This window comes from Pinus tabuliformis, chromosome 9, assembly GCF_031772625.1.
Source record: "Pinus tabuliformis cultivar Carrire ecotype Pingquan chromosome 9, CPIR1, whole genome shotgun sequence".
Classification (NCBI taxonomy): domain Eukaryota; kingdom Viridiplantae; phylum Streptophyta; class Pinopsida; order Pinales; family Pinaceae; genus Pinus; species Pinus tabuliformis.
The window spans coordinates 1419045714-1419062918 of NC_142307.1; the positions used below are offsets into that span (position 1 = coordinate 1419045714).

Here is a 17205-nt window from a genome sequence, read left to right on the forward strand (position 1 = left end):
AAAACTTTCAAAAGATGAGGATGAAGCAGTAACAACAACATCAACATCCATGCCACCCCAACTTCCACTAGCAGTGCTCAAGTTGCACCAACTTTGCCACCACCTACAACCTCACATGGAGGTCATGTGCCTTCCGGTTTTGGACGTGATCCTTTGACTATGCAGGAGGAGACTCCCAAGAAACCACAAGAAAAGAAATTAGAAATTTCTTATGGCAAGAAGAAAATGTAGTAGATAAAAGATTTACTTGTCTTTTCTGGTTTCTAGTACTTTTTATAACTATTGACTCTTTCATATGCTATTTTTTGTAAACAATATATGACAATTTAAGTTTGAAGTTTGAAGTTGGCAATTATAACTCATTGGTAATGATTTATGAATATGATGCTTCGTGAAAATTGAAACATTTCATTTCATGTTTAATATTCTTTGTTATAGTTTGGTAATAGTTACAAGTACAACTTTAGTGATGGCAAATGTTATATATTGAATTTTGAAACTTTGAAACTTCAAGATTGATGAATCATGAGAATCAAGATGTTGTAACTTGTAACTTGTGGCCCTGTGGTTGATGAAGATTATAACTACTAAATGATTTATTTTATATGGTTTAATCCATGTGTTTGTGCTTTTCACAATCAATTCATCATTCTACATGCTTTTATTGACATATATGCATCAAAGTATATAAAAATCGCTCTCAATTCACTCCCGACCTGGAAGCTTCTGAAATTGTCACTCCCCACTCCCGCTTCCAAGCAGCCTTGCTTGGAGTGAGGAGCACTCTTGGACCATTGCTAGCACCTTGCTTGATGGAGAGACTCACCTTGTGAGGATGATGTCTTATTGGAAAGCCCTATTCCCACACGTGTGGAGCGAAAAGAGACAATTATGTTTTGTCATTTTCAGAGTTATCTTATAGATTGCTTTATGACCTTTTTCAACTTGTGAACACTTCATGTTTTAGGCCTTTTAATTGTAAATTAAGGTAATTTGACTTGGTTACCCTCCTAGAAATAGAGGGGAGTCAAACTACTTGAAACGTGTCACACACACTCAATTCTTTCTCTTGCAAAGAGTGTGTGCTAGTTCTCTCTCTTTCACTTGGATGCAATGGCTAAATAGGGTATGCAAATTGTCTTGGGGAGGATATGTTTTGCATGGAGAGACTTTCTATGGATTGATGAAGTGATGCTTGCTTGAATGGTGTAAGTTTAATACTATTTTTCTTCCATTTTGCATTAATTACTAAAATTAGGGTTTATCTAGTGCCATATTAAAAATTGCAATATAATTAATGAACTCTTGTTTCTTATTAAACAAGAGGAACTAGATTGCATCCTTTGACCTTAAATCTCCTAAAATAGAAAGTTGTTGGGGTTTGGAGGTCAAGCAAACACTCTCTCTTCCCTCTCTATCCAAGGTCCTCGTCCTTTTGACCTCGTCCTATTGACTCTATTGGCCAATTGATTGAAGGCACTAGTCATTACGTGTCGATCAAACCAATTTTTCCACTTTTCTTTATTTCATTGTAAACTAGGGTTAGGGTTTGGTTAAATCTGCATTCAATAGCTACATTGCACTTATATGTTACTCTTAGCTTGGTATCGCATCTTTTAATGTTAAAAATGCAAAATCTATCTTTTCATGCATTTTTCATCCCATTTTTTGGGTTAACGTCTAGGTCTTATTTGTTGTTTTGTGCATTTTCAGCCAGTCTTAGCTTGGTATCGCATCTTTTAATGTTAAAAATGCAAAATCTATCGTTTCATGCATTTTTCATTCCATTTTTTGGGTTAACATCTAGGTCTTATTTGTTGTTTTGTGCATTTTCAGCCATCAGAAACATATTGTTGACCTATCCATTGTTTACCCCCTTTAATAGCCTAAACACCCTCATTGACCACACCCTTAAAAGGCTATTTCTATTGTTATTGTAAAGCTTTGCATGCTGTAAAACTGCATTCTTTTGAAACCTTCACTTATAACAGCAATCCATAATCTGATGGTGGCTAGGGGGAAGTCTAACTTGAAAATCTATAGAATTTATTTCAGCCTCCTATGCTTTGCCAGGAGTTTCCTCTAATCCATCATCTCTTTTTCAACCTGAGCCTCTGTTTATTGAATATCTTTTTAGAATATGTAGCTTGCAAGCTCCTTAAAGAGCCATTTGGCTTGGGTCCCCTAGTCATCTAACCTATAAATCTTGCTCGGGAAGCCTCCCTTGTGCGAATAATATCCAACCACAAAACAGCCGAGGAGAATCCACTAAGGTGACAATGGTGGTGGATCCCATTGTTGCCCTAAACCTAGAGTACCTAGTGAGGCTTTGCACTAGCTGCTAGATTTTGCAGTAACTGTCTCTAAAGCTTCCAGCAAAGGTTGGGAAGGGAAAAAAGCTTGCTGTCCCAAAAACTGATCAGAAATAATAATAGAAATCAGATTCAGGTCAGCAAGGTTCTGGTGGAGGCACAGAGACTTCATTATCATCCAGTTAAGAGACCGCATTACCATCCAGTTCAACCAGATAGCCAAGAAGGCTTACCCAAAGTTTGTATCAGGAAAAGACCAAGTAGGAGTGACAAAATCTTCTTTCCAGTTGAGTCGTCTGCCTAAGAACTTTCCTACTTATGTTTCATTCATGTTTTTTATTATTGATACAGAGCCTTCTCGCAGTGATGAAGCAGCTAAAGCACAGTGTGGAGAGATGCTATCATTGAGGATTATTACGCCTTGGAAACAGTTCCAAAACCCACCATGGAATGGGTGATCGATTCCATGCATGCAGTGGTTGATGAAATCTTTCTTGAAAATAGGAAGTGCGCCTTGAAGATTCTGGAGGATCAAGATGAAGAGGGAGTAACTTTTTTTGGTGGAAAAAAGTCTCCTCACAAAGGGAGACTCGGTATTGATCTATGTGCAGCAGCTTTTAGCATAGTTGATTTTCCAGCCTTGAAATCAGTACAGCATTGATTGTTGTTGGTGTGGAGGTGCAGATAATAGAGGCACAGGTAATAAAGGCAAAGCAATTAATTAAAGTTCCGTGGTAAAGGTGCATGCATGCTTGCAACATGCATGTGTCATCTTTGACAGCCTTTTGATATCTTTAGAAATCAGAGCTATATTTAGATTGCTTTCCTTCAATTTAGGAGCAGTTCCAGAGTTAGAGAGGTGCATGCTTTTCCAGCTTTAGAAACAGGATAGGTGCACTGCCTTTGTGATTGTTCTCTTCCTGAAAGGTGCTTTCTACTTGGAGTTTAAGGTTCACACAGAAGACAATCTTAAACACAGAGGATGGGCACAGTATTCTAGGTGGTTAGATTTAACGTTCTGCCTTCTCTAGGAAGGCACACTTGTGAGGAGTCTATATTCAGTGTGAACCCTAGTCCTCTCTTGCTCTATAAAAGAGAGACAGGGTAACTTCTCTGCACTGAGCAGACAGTTCAAAATTTTGAGATTTTGTAATTGTAATTTCTTCTTTTCAAAGTTATAGATAAGTGATGTGATTGAGTGCCACAAATTACACCTAACATTCTCTTTCAGATTTATGTGTTTGGAGATCTAGCATCCTTTATATGCTGTTTTGATAAATTAAAACAGTTTTCAGATTCCTAGATTAGGGTCTACACTCCTAGAGACAGGGTAACTTCTGTACACTAATCAGACAGTTGAGATTTTTGAGATTTTGTAATTGTAATTTCTTCTTTTAAAAGTTACAGAAAAGTGATGTGACTGACTGCCACAAATTACACTTAATATTCATTTTTCAGATTTATGTATTCACAGATCAATCATCCTTTATATGCTGTTTTAAAAGATTAAAACAGTTTTCAGATTCCCAGCTTAGGGTTTACTATTTAGGAGTGCAGACTGCTTAAAATGTCTAGAAAATTTAACATCCTCCTCTCTTGTAATCATCCTTGTCTATCAATCCATTAAATCATGTGACCATTTTTTTAGTGCATTCTGCAGACATTTTATTCATATTTTCAAGTGCAATCCACTCTTGGATGTGTTGCCCCACTCCTTTATTCTTGTCCCTTTATTTTAGCATTTGACCTTCACTCCTAGCATATTTCTTATTCTTACTTCAGTTCAGATCTGTACTTTGTAATAATAGTGTACCACTTTGCACCTGTGGAAATTAGAGCAGGTGGATAGAAACATTCTCAGACATTATTGTCTTGACCTGTTCCTATTTCAAAAAAACCAATATGCTGCTGTCAACAAGGTGGCATACATATGCATGCTACCACGTAGGGGCTTGGCCATCCATATGCAGTTTAAAAACCATGATTTCCTTGGCATCAGTTATTTTTTGGGACTCAATTATATCGCTCTCTGCATCCATAGTTTTTTTGTTTAGTACACCATCAAAATATGGAATACTAATTTTACCATCCAGCTTGAAAAGTGTGCACTGGATTGATACATCCTAGAAACTCATTGTTTTCTGAACAACTGTTAGATTATAATCATCATGGTGTTCATTAAGCTTTGTTGGATCATATCCATCATGTTGTGTTGATGTTTGTAGCTTGAGCAGGTACTTCTCCACAAGCCTAAGTGTCTAGGCATGCAGAGGTCGCCCAAGGTCTCCTTAGACACTTGCTCTAGTGTGAGCAAGTTGCATTTGTAACTTATCCTAAGTTTTAACCTAGGAAAAGCACATAATTGTTATGTTGGCTAATTGAGCTAAATAAACATTAGAAAAAGTAAAGTATTTACTTTAGTCATTATGTTTTAATCTCAACCCTTAATCTAAGTGAGGCGAGATCTAATCTTGATCATCAATCATTTTGGAGATTAGGGTTAGGGATTTAGCTCAACGAAAAGTTATAAAAGAGAGGCTAAGGAGAAGCAGAAGACACACCATACAATAGCACAAGATTAAGAGAGGCATCTCAATGAAGAGTGTCATACTCTAGTGTGTTGGGTCCGAGGAAAGGGGCACCAAGGAGATTCAGATCAGCCAAGGTGGGTTTGATCAACCGGATTAGAACCAGCTGTTGTACATGTATTTCCAGTTTTCCTCGGTTGGGCCATTATCCCAAGACAAGAGCCCAAATAGGTTCTTAATCAATTTAATGATGAACAAATCTGGTTTTGCAGAATCTGTTGTGTCATTTCATGAGATTGGTTATGTTTTTGCTTCTGTTAATTTAATGTTAATAAACTTGTTGTGCGTTCATTCAGTAGATCAGTAATTTGCTAGAACAATAAATTGTCAAGTGCTAGGTTTGTAGGAAAATTAACATGGTATCAGAGCAATAATCTCTGAGAACCAATCTCAGAGTGCCAGAATTGTACAGGATCATCTAGGCCAGACCTAGCCATGATCGTATGGAGTGGAAAATTATGTTAATAATAACAAAAAGAAAAATAAAGGCCATACGAATACGAATAGCAGTGCGAATGATGCAAGGGTCCCAAATTCGAAAAAAAAAATTGGGGCCTATAAAGAGTTCAAAAAGAATGTGGGGGAAAATAGCTTGATGGTTTATCAAACCCAACCAGCCAACAACCTAGAGAGAGGCAGCTGTGGAAGAGACTACAAGGGCAGCAAACAGGTCAAGTGCGAGTGAGAGCACAGGCGCAAGTGGAAGTTGCAGGTCATGGTGGGGGTTAAACAAAGGGCTAGAACTGTCGAGAATAGACGCCAACCCATAAGCAAGGAAGAAGGGTTGAGGATGCGTTAGCAGACGAACAATCGTCAAGCGATGAAGTTGCTACATATCCCAACCCAAGACAACAAGGAGGGGAGACATTAGGCCGATGCAGATCACAAAAGACAAAGTTGATCAAACAATGTGAGGATAAAGGAAAAGGCCAAATAGTGCAATGACAATAGGTCAATGAAGGCGCAGCGCAGTTTGCCAGCTTTAGGCCTGTAGTGAAGGACTAGCGGCAAAGATCAGTCATCGACATGTCTAAAATATAGTCAGTGGCACAGGGAACATGCACGACAAGCTTGGGGGGGGTGTTGGGTCACAACTAAGGGCTGAAGTGTCAAGGGCGTCAATTGCAGAGGCCATCAAGCGACAATAGAACAGTCGCCAAAGGCCAACCACACGAAGCAACTGACAGACACCATGAGGACGGGGCAACCATAATGCAAAGACAATGTCGAGCAAAGCATAGGGAGGTATAGCTAGTCACAGGGCTAGCAACCATAGGTATAGTCGTGATGACGTGGTGCCACAACTGCAACAGGTAAACCAACTTCCGCATGAGGTGTGTTGCAGCTATGTGAAAAATAACCGCACAGAAGTTAGGGCTACCGCCAGCTAACAAGTTGTGGGTTCAAAGAAAAATGATTGACTAAGTATTGGGTCAAGGATCCGCGTGAGCAAAGGGTCAAGCAACCAAGGAACATTCAAGCCAAAGGAATCGTCAAGCAGGCTAGGCTCCAGCACAACGAACTAACGAGAGGTTGAGCCCACATTAATCAGACAAAGCAAGAGGAATCGTTGCAGGACAGGGCTACACGCGCTACAAGAGAAAGTAGCTAAACACGCAGGTGCAAGATACAAGCTATGGATGGGCCAGTTGCAGCGGGAGTGGTGGGGTCTAGTGCAAGTGATGCCACAAAGGAAAGACAACACGAAGGATTGTGTCGTGGGCAGAGTGTCATAGTTGCAAGATGCATTGGCTAGCAATAATTTGCTAGGTAGGGGATCTGTCACAACAAGCATAAGCCAATAGTGACTAAAAAAGCATGGTACAAAGGACAGTCAAAAGAGCCTGCCAATAGGATTAGCAAAGGTCAACCCTCAAAGGGAGAGAGGGAGCCCATACCAATCAAGGGTTTGGTAGCAGATTTTTTAGTGGATGTCTCAAAGGGCCAAGACAGATCCATGAGGAAGATCTTTGCAGATCTATAAACCATCAGGTTTCTTGTGGGTGCTAGAAGGAATTAGCACAGGGGCCACAACAAGCAAACTAGTGATAGAGAACAAGAAACAGGAAGCTCCAAAGGTTGAGTAGTTCAGAAGGAGTTAGCCTTTAGGTTCAGGAGCAGGAGACTTCTAGGAACCAAGTCAGGGGGAGCAAGACTTCCATGATGTTTCCAAACCAGGTGGCAAGAAAGGCTTCCAGTGTAGAGGGAGCAGCCATGGAAACAGATGCAATTCTAGGATCGAAGTCAGACCCACGTGGCAAAAGTACCTCCCTCACTAAGAGGGAGTATTGATGTTTTGTAGCTCAGGCAAGTAATTCTACACAAGCCTAAAAGTCTAGGCATGCAGAAGTCACCCAAGATCTCCTTGGACACTTGCTCTGGTGTCAACAAGTTGCATTTGTAACTTAATCTAAGTTTTAACTTAGAAAAAAACACATAATTGTTATGTTGGTTAATTGAGCTAAAGAAACATTAGAAAAAGAACAGTATTTACTTTAGTCATTATGTTTTAATCTCAGTCCTTGATCTTAAGTGAGGCGAGATCTAATATCAGTGGTCAGCCATTTTGGAGATTAGGGTTAGGGATTTAGTTCAATCAAAAGTTATAACAGCAAGGCTAAGTAGAAGGAGAACACATACCATATAACAGCATAAGATTAAGAGAGGCATCTTAGTGAAGATTGTAATACTCTAGTGTGTTGGGTCTGAGGAAGGGGGTAGCAAGGAGATCCAAATCAGCCAAGGAGGACTTGATCAGTTGGATTAGATCCAATTGTTATACATGTATTTCCTCCACTGGGCCATTATACCAGGACGGTAGCCCAGATAAGTTCTAAATCAATTTAATGATGAACCAATTTGATTGGGCCGAATTTGTTGTGTCATTTTATGAGATTGGTTATGTTTTTGTTTCCTCTAATTTAATGTCAATAACATATCTTTGTGTTCATTCAATAGATCAGTAATTTGCTAAGACAATGGATTGTCGGCTGCTAGGTTTACAAGAAAATCAACATGTTGCTCCTTAAATTTTGTTGAACTTCTTGGGCACTTCAACACTATATAAAACTCTCGCAATTCTTATACTAGTAGATTTACATGTTAGGAAGTTATGCTTCTTCAATCATTTTTTCCAACAATATCACTAGGTTGTCACGTTTGGGCCATTTTGAAAAGTGTTTTTTCTATCCCAATTTTAAAAGAGTGAAAGAGGGATATAATTACCAAGCTAGACCTTATTGTTAAATTTCCTTGTTGTAAGACCTTAAAGTAGCAATTTTAAACCTTAGAGTTCAACATGCCTATTAATGATTGTATTAATATTATGCTTATGTCAAGTACACAGTCAAGCATAAGAACATAAAAAATAAGGCCCTAGATGTTAAGGGGCATGACGAAGCCTCCATCAAGGTAATGTTGGATGCAGCAAAGGTCGACATGGTGTTGGAGCCTGGAGGTGGAGGTCGAGGTGGTGGTGGACAGGTGGCTACTATAGTGGTGTTTATGATGGCAGCGGTGTCTATGGAGGCAACAGATATAGTGATGACAATGGTGGTGGCAAAGAAGGTGGTCAAAGAGGAGATTGAGCAGGTGTGGTGTTGGAGGCTACGATGGAAGCTATTACAAATGCAGAGAGTTTAGCCAGACATGTTGGAAGTGCCCTCAAATTACTCAATTATGAAAACACAAGGGATGGACTCTTAAATAGGCCTATATATGTAGAAATACCTTTTACATGTTTATTTCTACTTTTGAAACAGGAGTTAAAATTCCTTAGAAATACAAACGACATAAGCATAATATTAATACAATCATTAATATCATGATTAATTAAATTCAACGGCCCCAACTCTACAGTGCTCATCATGATGTCATCCTTAGTGTCTCACTTTATAGTTGGCTTATGGAACCAATGTGTATATTACGCCATGAGTTGCTTTAGTTATTCTCTCAAGATTGAAATTATACTCTCTCAAGATTAAAGTTATGCGTTCTCCTTCAAGCCCTCCAAGTGAGCAAAAGGTTAAAATTTTGCTTGCATAGTATTCTTTTATGCACTCCAAATGTTTAGAAGTTCTCCTTTTGCTGAGCTGCGCAGAAAAAGAATCAATCCAGTTTGAAGCATACCCCATAATCTTCGATTTTGAACGCATAAGTTTGTTGGTTGCAAGAAGGTTCTAATATTCAACGAGGTCTTCCTGTTGTCTAACCCATAGCAACCACGTGGGAAAAAAATAAGCAAAAAATGAACGACTGTGCATGCCATACACTACTTCAACGATGAAAGAAAGTGTCCCTGAAGCTGCATATGCATACCCCATGATGAGCACTTCGGTGCTAAACTATAATGTTTTGTAAACATTATAGTGTATGTATAAATGTGTATTTCAATTTTAGTTTAGTATTTTTGTATCATGATTGTCTCTTGTCTATAACTGACTAATCATTTAGTTGGACAGAAAAATTCATAACTCCCATATATGTAGTTATGTAGCATGGAAAAATGCATGTAAACACCCTGGTCACTATTTAAAGACCCCCAGTCCTTCAAAGCAAAAATATTGCAAGTTAGTGAAAGTTGTATCTTTATAGCAAAACCATAGGTTTTGTATTCAATAAAAATAAAAAGCACACCTTATTGCCAAGAAACCAGGACTTTATTAGCCATTCTTCCAGTTACATGCGCACAGTATAATAAGGAGATGCTTCTATATGAGGCATTCAAACTGATATCTATGGAGCTTTTTGCTTGCATCTAGTAATGTTTTGAGCGTTTTGGATACTCTAGTTACTTTCCAGTGCCACCACCCCCATCATTTGACATTGTTTCTTCCTGCTATGGAACTTCCATGATTCTAACCAGCTTTTTACTGATTAATCTTCAAAATATATGCAAGTGCTCTGGGCACAGTGATTTAAACTCAACCCTTTGGCCATTAATATTAAGACACCTGCTTGAAAAGCTGAGCATAGTCTTTATTCCATGAAATTTGTGATCATCTCAAAAATACAAAAACAGATACCCTTACACAATGAACAAAAGACTGCTCTCTCTTATACTAATGTCAACCATCTTCCAGGCAATAGGACCATCATTAGTTTTAGTTTGAGATTAATCATAGTCAGATAGATCCATGTGCATCTATATATTTCACTGAAAGTTTCATTTTAGAAGTTTTTTTCCCAAATTAGCACTGAAGGCTTCAGATGTGAGTAATATAGAATCTGTACCACCTCTGAAATGCGGAAAAGTATGACAAAAGGAATCAAAAATACTGCTTTCCACAAAATATTTCTGTTTTGGATTGAGTATTTCCTCTTACACTACCTTCTTTAGAAGGATTTTGTTGGGTCATATCCTTCTTAGTGCCATTTTTTGTTTTTTCACTTCACTCTTGTTCTTTTAATTTCTGCTCTAATTCCTTTTGTTTCTACTCTTCTTCCTTTTGCAGTCATTCTTTTTCTATGTGTTTTTCCTCATCTTCTCTTCGCAATTGTTCTTCTCTTTGATGTTGCTCCTTTCTCTTTAGTTCTTCTTCTCTCCTTCAACTGTTCTACTTTTGACTACTCTTTTAACTATTCTGATTTTCTCAACTCTTTTTCATTTTTTATCATTAGCTGTACTCTGATGGTCTGACCTTATTGCAGTGGAAGGTAGATATCATTGTAGTACCTCAATATTTTCTGTATAATAGCAGGATTGTTTCAATAATGATCATCATGATCATGACCAAAGTATTTACATTAAGTGGAAATGGTTTCTCTCTATTCAGAACAGAAAAATTTCTACCATAGAGACCACTCAGCCATACTTTGCCCATGGCGATAGAAGAAGAATCTCCTGGGAACACTATCCAGAAGATAGGTAGAAAGATCCACATTATTGATTCAAAGGATAAACATGGCTTGCTTTTCCTCTCTTGATTGTGGCTGCACTTCTGCCTGGACTTTGCTTTGTCACTGCCTCTCATCCACTTTCTAAGGTTTACCCCCTCGGGATAATGTAACTGGATACCCCGATCATGTTGTTTCATTTTCTGTTGTTGGCATACTTTTTTTCATATCTCATCTGAGGGGTACCTCTTGTACCCCCCTGTTTTTGTATAGGCTTCACATTATGCCTATCCTTTGACCAAGTTTGGTCTCTATGTAACACTAATATAAATTTCATTCCTCTTATCAAGGCTTCATACCCTATCATTAACGTGTATCATACTATCAATGTGATCATATCTAGTCCATATGGTTTACCATGAACTTATGCTCAATACATTAAATCCATGAATAGAAGGTGAGAGAGAATTTCAGCTCACATTGTAAAAGGTATATGAATGAGTCAGCTAACTTATTACCTAGTATTATTTTAGAAATTGAATTTTAATCACAAAAATCAATGAAACATCATGATATAGAATAGGTTCCAAACATCGCAAATATCATGTGGTGGACAAATCTCATATCACGGTTTTTTCCATATCTGACTTTGGAAATTGTTCCATATGGAAGTCTGGAGCATGCTTTGATAAAACACCTCTGGATCATCCTTGTCTGTGTGCAACGAGAATTTACTGGTTAAAATGGCTCTTAGTGAAAATGAATTAAGATATTTCAACATCCAGTCAGAAACTGGTACCTAGGACTCTACAAATACGATATAGTTCTTCTGATATACACTTTCCGTTAAGAAGTCTCCTAACATTGAAATGGCCATGTTCATCAAAACAGGAGAAGCTCGCACAAGCTAATTTAACAAATCATGGAGAACAGACGACAGATAATACAGGATACCAAATTTTCAGAAAATAAACAAATGGAGCTATTTCATCCTCTTGGAGCCAAAGACCATAGAACCATTATAGACTCAAAACAGCAATGTAAGAAGTGAGTGCTGTCCACCGATCCATTGATTCAATCAAGAGTAGGTTAACCCGTCCGCAAAGGTCTGCACATCCTATGAAGCACTAAAGGGGGGTGAAACTTAAACAATTGTTCCGGAGGAATTTCAGGTCGCCTAATTCCACCTCTAATTGAATTGGCTTTGATGTGTGACATCTCAGCTAAACCTTAAAAACTTCACCACTGAATTCCATGCCACAAAACACAAGATGAAGAATTGTCATGCTCTAAAACCTCAAAACCCTTACTGCCATACTTCATTGTTATTAAAGAACTCAACAGTACTTAGTAACACAAACATTTTCCACAAAGCGAAAGTCAGATACAATCAAATTCATAATCTCAGTCCTCGTTTTTTCTTTTTCATCTTTTTTCTCAGAAAATAGAAAATAGGAGGATTCGTGTATTTCTGAATGAGAGCAACACATATAAATTCAATACAAGTAACTTTTCCGGTAAATGTGCATGCCCCTGTACTGAGAGTTTAAACAGAAAGCCACGAATTCAAAGGTGATGGTGAATTTGCGGATGAGTTGAAGGAAATGGAAATAAGACACTACCTGAGTTTTCGAGGAGGATCCGAAGATAGAGTCTGCGAGAGCCCCAAGAGGATTAGAAGAGGACGAAGGGGCTCCAGGAACGGCACATGCTGCTCCTCCGGTCACCAAATCCCTCATAGCCATTCTGTGAATTGCTGTTCGTATAGGCGATGCGTATCCACCTCGGCCTCGGAGCAGATGAAATATATATTGACGAGGCACGATTCACTCGCTTATCAATCCTACTGCATCCTCTATCAATCCTATTGTTCTATTTTATTATAGCTATGACCCTTTGATTGCGAGAAACTTATACTAAAACTACACTAAATACGCAAATAGATATGTACTGAAATAGTAAATCTTGGGAAAACATGCTAAAATAACAATTAAAAAAAGAATTATCCATGATATATTTATGTCTATATTTGTATTTACCATACTCTTACAAATGACCTATGTAATCATTTACCTTGTGATAAGTGAGACATCTCGTTACATGAAATTATTTTAATGGTAACAAGTAAAATTTTTGTATTGCTAAAAAGGGATTAAGAGGAAATAACTATACACTTCTAATTAAAAAAGAATTTTATGATTTGACATTTTTTAATTTTTTATTGTATTATTATTTTTATTTAATTTTAAGTTTACTATGCACTTCCCATTAAAAAAGAATTTTATGATTTGACATTTTTTAATTTTTTATTGTATTATTATTATTATTTAATTTTAAGTTTACTGTCAAGTCAGACACTAAATTGGTGTATGAGACCTTCTTGTTTGTTGGACAATGGACCCACCTCTGGACAGTGATTTGACCGTTAAGTCTAAATCTTTTTGATAAAAAAATTATAAATAGTTGAAATTGTGTTTCTAATATAATCAATATAGGGACGATGGCGATCGGGCATACTAGGGCGAGCAAGGGTTTTGGTTAGGGTTTTCAGGTTACTGCAGACTATGCAGGAACCTTACGAACCCGCGACTGTCTATCCACTGCTTCGCTGTTTACCCTAACCGTCTACCGCGTTTTTACTTGCTGGTAACTTTCTTGGTGTTTCTGAGCCCGAACCAGGACTAACGGCGGCTTCTGCGACGGAACCTCCACAGCATCACGGGCCGTTTTTTGCAACCGTCGCTTTCTCCCGGTTACCCTCCGTTCCGAGGTGTCTACAGAACCTAGGAGCAGCTGGCAATGGAGGATATCGAGGCCGTAGATTACTCAGCGGACCCATTGGAAGGGGTCTCCATATGGCGCACCCCCCTTGATGCATCTGGAGGTATGTACAGCTCGGACTTTTCTGCTCCTTTTCCGCCGTTACCGTTCAGTGATCCGCATCCACAACCCCCTGTTGTACTCCCGGACGACCCGCCAACCTGGCCTGCTCTCTCCACTCCCCCTCACTCTCCGGCTACCCTAGGGTTTGTATCGAACTGCATCAACCCTAACCCCGGTTCACTCCCCCTGGTCACGGGCTCCATCCCCCTTCATTTTCACAACCCCTCTCTCCCTGGACCCTCTATTGGCATCCCCGTCTCTTTCGGGATCTCATCTGGCAGTTTCACCGCCATACCCCCGCTCACTGGCATTCCATCGACTTCAGAACCCCTCGGCCCCCCCTCACGCCCCGGTTCCCGGCTACGCAGACTGAGAGCTCCCCTCCTTCTGGCCATCCCATCCGCCAGCCCCCTCCCCGGGGCCCTAAACGGAAATACAAGTGCTTCAAATCAAGGGAGGAGGACGTTTTTCTCAGATTAGAAGAAGACATTCGTTGGGGTGAGACTATGGACTTTGCGGATCGAGTTTTGGTCAGTCGTATCAGAGGCCGGAGTTATTCGGCAGCACGTTTGAAGCAGTGGGCAGCGGACGTTTGGGGTCACCATCTGGTGGATATCCCCTTTGTGCAGACCTTCGTGCGGGGATGGTTCGCTCTTCGGTTCGCGCGTGCAGACCACACTAACTGGGTCCTTTCATCATATTGGCATTTTGAACACGCTCCGGTACTTCTGAAGAGATGGACTCCTCTTTTCGACCCTGAGACGGAGCAGATCGGCATCGGACCAGTATGGATTCGGCTACCTGGGCTACCCCTCCAGTACTGGTCTGAGGACATTTTCAAGAGGATTGGTAATGCCATCGGTGTTTATATGGGCTATGACAAATCTTATCTGCAGACGGGTATGATGGCCTATGCCAGGATACTCATCAATCTGGACACACGAGGCGGACTGCTGGAATACATTACTATCCAATGGAGGGATACTGATCGCAAGCAGATCATCGACTATGAAGGGGTACCTTACAGATGCCGTCGATGTCACAAGGTAGGCCACCTATTCAGAGACTGCCCCCTCCTCAAGAAAACAGTATCAAATGGCACGGAAGAAGCAGTCCCTCAGCCGCAGGTTACACAACCTGAGACTCAACCTGCACAGACCTCTGGGATACCGGATCACCCACTGAACGTGGAGGAACCAGAGAATGCGGGGCCAGGTGACACTGAGGGGGTCCTCTCAGATCCGCATCCGAACACGCCTCACCCGCAGACTGCTGTTGTTCAGGAGGACTCGGAGCAATCGGGTAAGTTACCTCTTTCTCTGTCCACTCCTACTTCATGTATGACTTTGGGCATATCATCACAATTCACTGCATCTGCATCCATCATTTCTTTATTTCCTTCGGTATCCCCTGTGTCCCTTTCACAGCATAAGCTCATTCATTCCTCACTCTCATGCACCCTTCCTCTCCCTTCACCGGTGGCTCCTCCATCTAGAATCACTTCGACTCTGGCCTCTCTTTCATTAAATTCATCACCGTCTCCGCCCCGCTATTCACTCCGGCCTCGCACGAGGGACAGAGGCCCTGATGCTGTGGGACTTGACCTGCGCCACACAGCTAATACTCACAAGTCATCCAGGGGTAGACCCTCTGGCATATCCAAGGCAAGGCACACCGCTGACACAGAAGTCGCCTTGGGGCGACAGCAGACCATCTTTCGGGCCCTTAGAGCGAGGAATGGCCCTGCCCACCTCCCTTAATGAAATTTTTATCTTTCAACTGCCGGGGGTTTGCTAGTTCAGCCAAAAAACTAGCTCTTAGGAGCCTTCTCCTATCATCTCAGACGGACATCATTTTCCTACAAGAAACTCTCTACCCTGCAGAACCCCTCATTCACACTCTCTCTGTCTGGTTACCCTCCTGGACCTTCCATGCTTTGGATGCGTCTGGAAGATCTGGGGGACTGGCCATAGGGGTTAATAACAAAGTTATGGAGATCAAGAACACTTTTGGCGGAAGAGGGTTTATCGGCCTTGACATCTGCACTCATTCAGCTGTAAATGACATCAGAATTATTAATGTATATGGCCCTTGCATAGACCGAGCCAATTATTGGAGTACTCTTCTTGCATCTGATCTATTCCAGGCAGACAACATCATTCTTGGAGGGGATCTTAATTTCTCGCTTGGTTTTAGTGAATCATGGGGGCATTCAGCCCAGGTTGACTCCCTTACTGATACTATATCCAGCCTTCTAGAGGATCATCACTGGGTTGACATTCCGTCTGCCAAGCTCCAATACACTTGGACCAATAACAGAAGTGGGGACCAAAGCCTTGCAAGAAGACTTGACAGATTCCTTATCAAGGAATCCTTGGTTAATGAACTTCCCAGAGTCCGACAATGGGTAGGCACGGGGGGCATCTCTGATCATCGGCCGATCTTCTTAGAAGTCGAAGACCTCACCCATAAGATTAAGAGTCCTTTTAAATTCAATGCATCTTGGTTACAGGACCCCTCATACATACAATTGGTGCATAATTTCTGGCAATCCAATGCCATAAGAGAAGATGAGGACATTTCAGTCGGATTTGTGAGGAAACTCAAGGAACTCAAGCAGATCACCAGGAATTGGGCACACCAAAAGCGTATTCAGGATAATCTGACCCTTAGGGAAGCTGAAAAGGTCATTGCAGAATTTGAGGAATCTTCAGATGGGACTTTCCCCTCTTCTGCAAGCAAGGAGAATTACACCTCCCTTATTGCCAAACGTACACAGATCCTGAAGGAGAGAGAAGAAGGCTGGAGACTTAGAAGCAGGGCTATATGGCTCACTGAAGGAGACGCTAATACCAAATTTTACCACAAGTTTGCTAACGGCCGCAAAGTCATTAACACTATTTGGGAATTAAAGAATGAACAGGGGGTCACGGTCTCCTCACAACGGAACCTGACCAGATTGGCCACTGAACATTTTAGAGGCATCTACAAGGCACCTGAACAGGCCAATATCTTGGAAATCATGAGAGTGGCCGAACTCTTCCCCAGATATGTTGAGTAGGAAGATGCGGACGAATTACAGAAGGAAGTGACGATGGCAGAATTAGAAGCAACATTGAAATGGTTCAAGAAAGACAAGAGCCCTGGCCCAGACGGATGGACCATTGAATTTTATCTTACATTCTTTGAACTTTTGGGCCAAGACCTCCTGAATATAGTCGAAGACAGTAGAAGAAGCGGTCGTATATCCTCAGCCATTAAATCCACTTTCATTGCTCTTATTCCCAAATCAAATGCCCCCTGCACCTTCGATGACTTCCGGCCTATATCACTCTGCAACTGCCTCTACAAGATCATTGCCAAAACTATAGCCAACCGGCTCAAGCCTATCCTCTCCCAGCATATTTCTGCCGAACAATTTGCTTTCTTGCACCACCGCCAGATCCATGAGGCCATTGCTACTGCTCAAGAACTAATGCACACCATGCAGATCAAAAATCAAAAAGGCATGATCCTTAAGGTGGATCTATCTAAGGCCTTTGACAGGACCAACTGGCTTTTTCTTAGGTTGCTGCTCACCCACCTGG

The 17205-nt window shown here is 40.7% G+C and overlaps 2 protein-coding genes across 2 annotated transcripts in view; one reads left to right on the top strand and one right to left on the bottom strand.

Moving 5' to 3' along the window:
• PEX5 (peroxin 5) overlaps positions 1-12646 on the bottom strand; it is a 442866-nt gene extending 430220 nt beyond the window's left edge. Inside the window, exon 1 of the mRNA XM_089444941.1 lies at positions 12358-12646. Coding sequence (XP_089301067.1) covers positions 12358-12480 — 123 coding nt within the window. The 5' untranslated portion in view covers positions 12481-12646. The remainder of the gene's footprint in view (positions 1-12357) is intronic.
• A 2962-nt stretch (positions 12647-15608) lies between these two features.
• On the top strand, positions 15609-16679 carry LOC149153857 (uncharacterized). The gene has a single exon (XM_089443950.1). It carries the CDS (start codon positions 15609-15611, stop codon positions 16677-16679), a length of 1071 nt encoding a protein of 356 aa, XP_089300076.1.
• Positions 16680-17205: the final 526 nt, after the last annotated feature.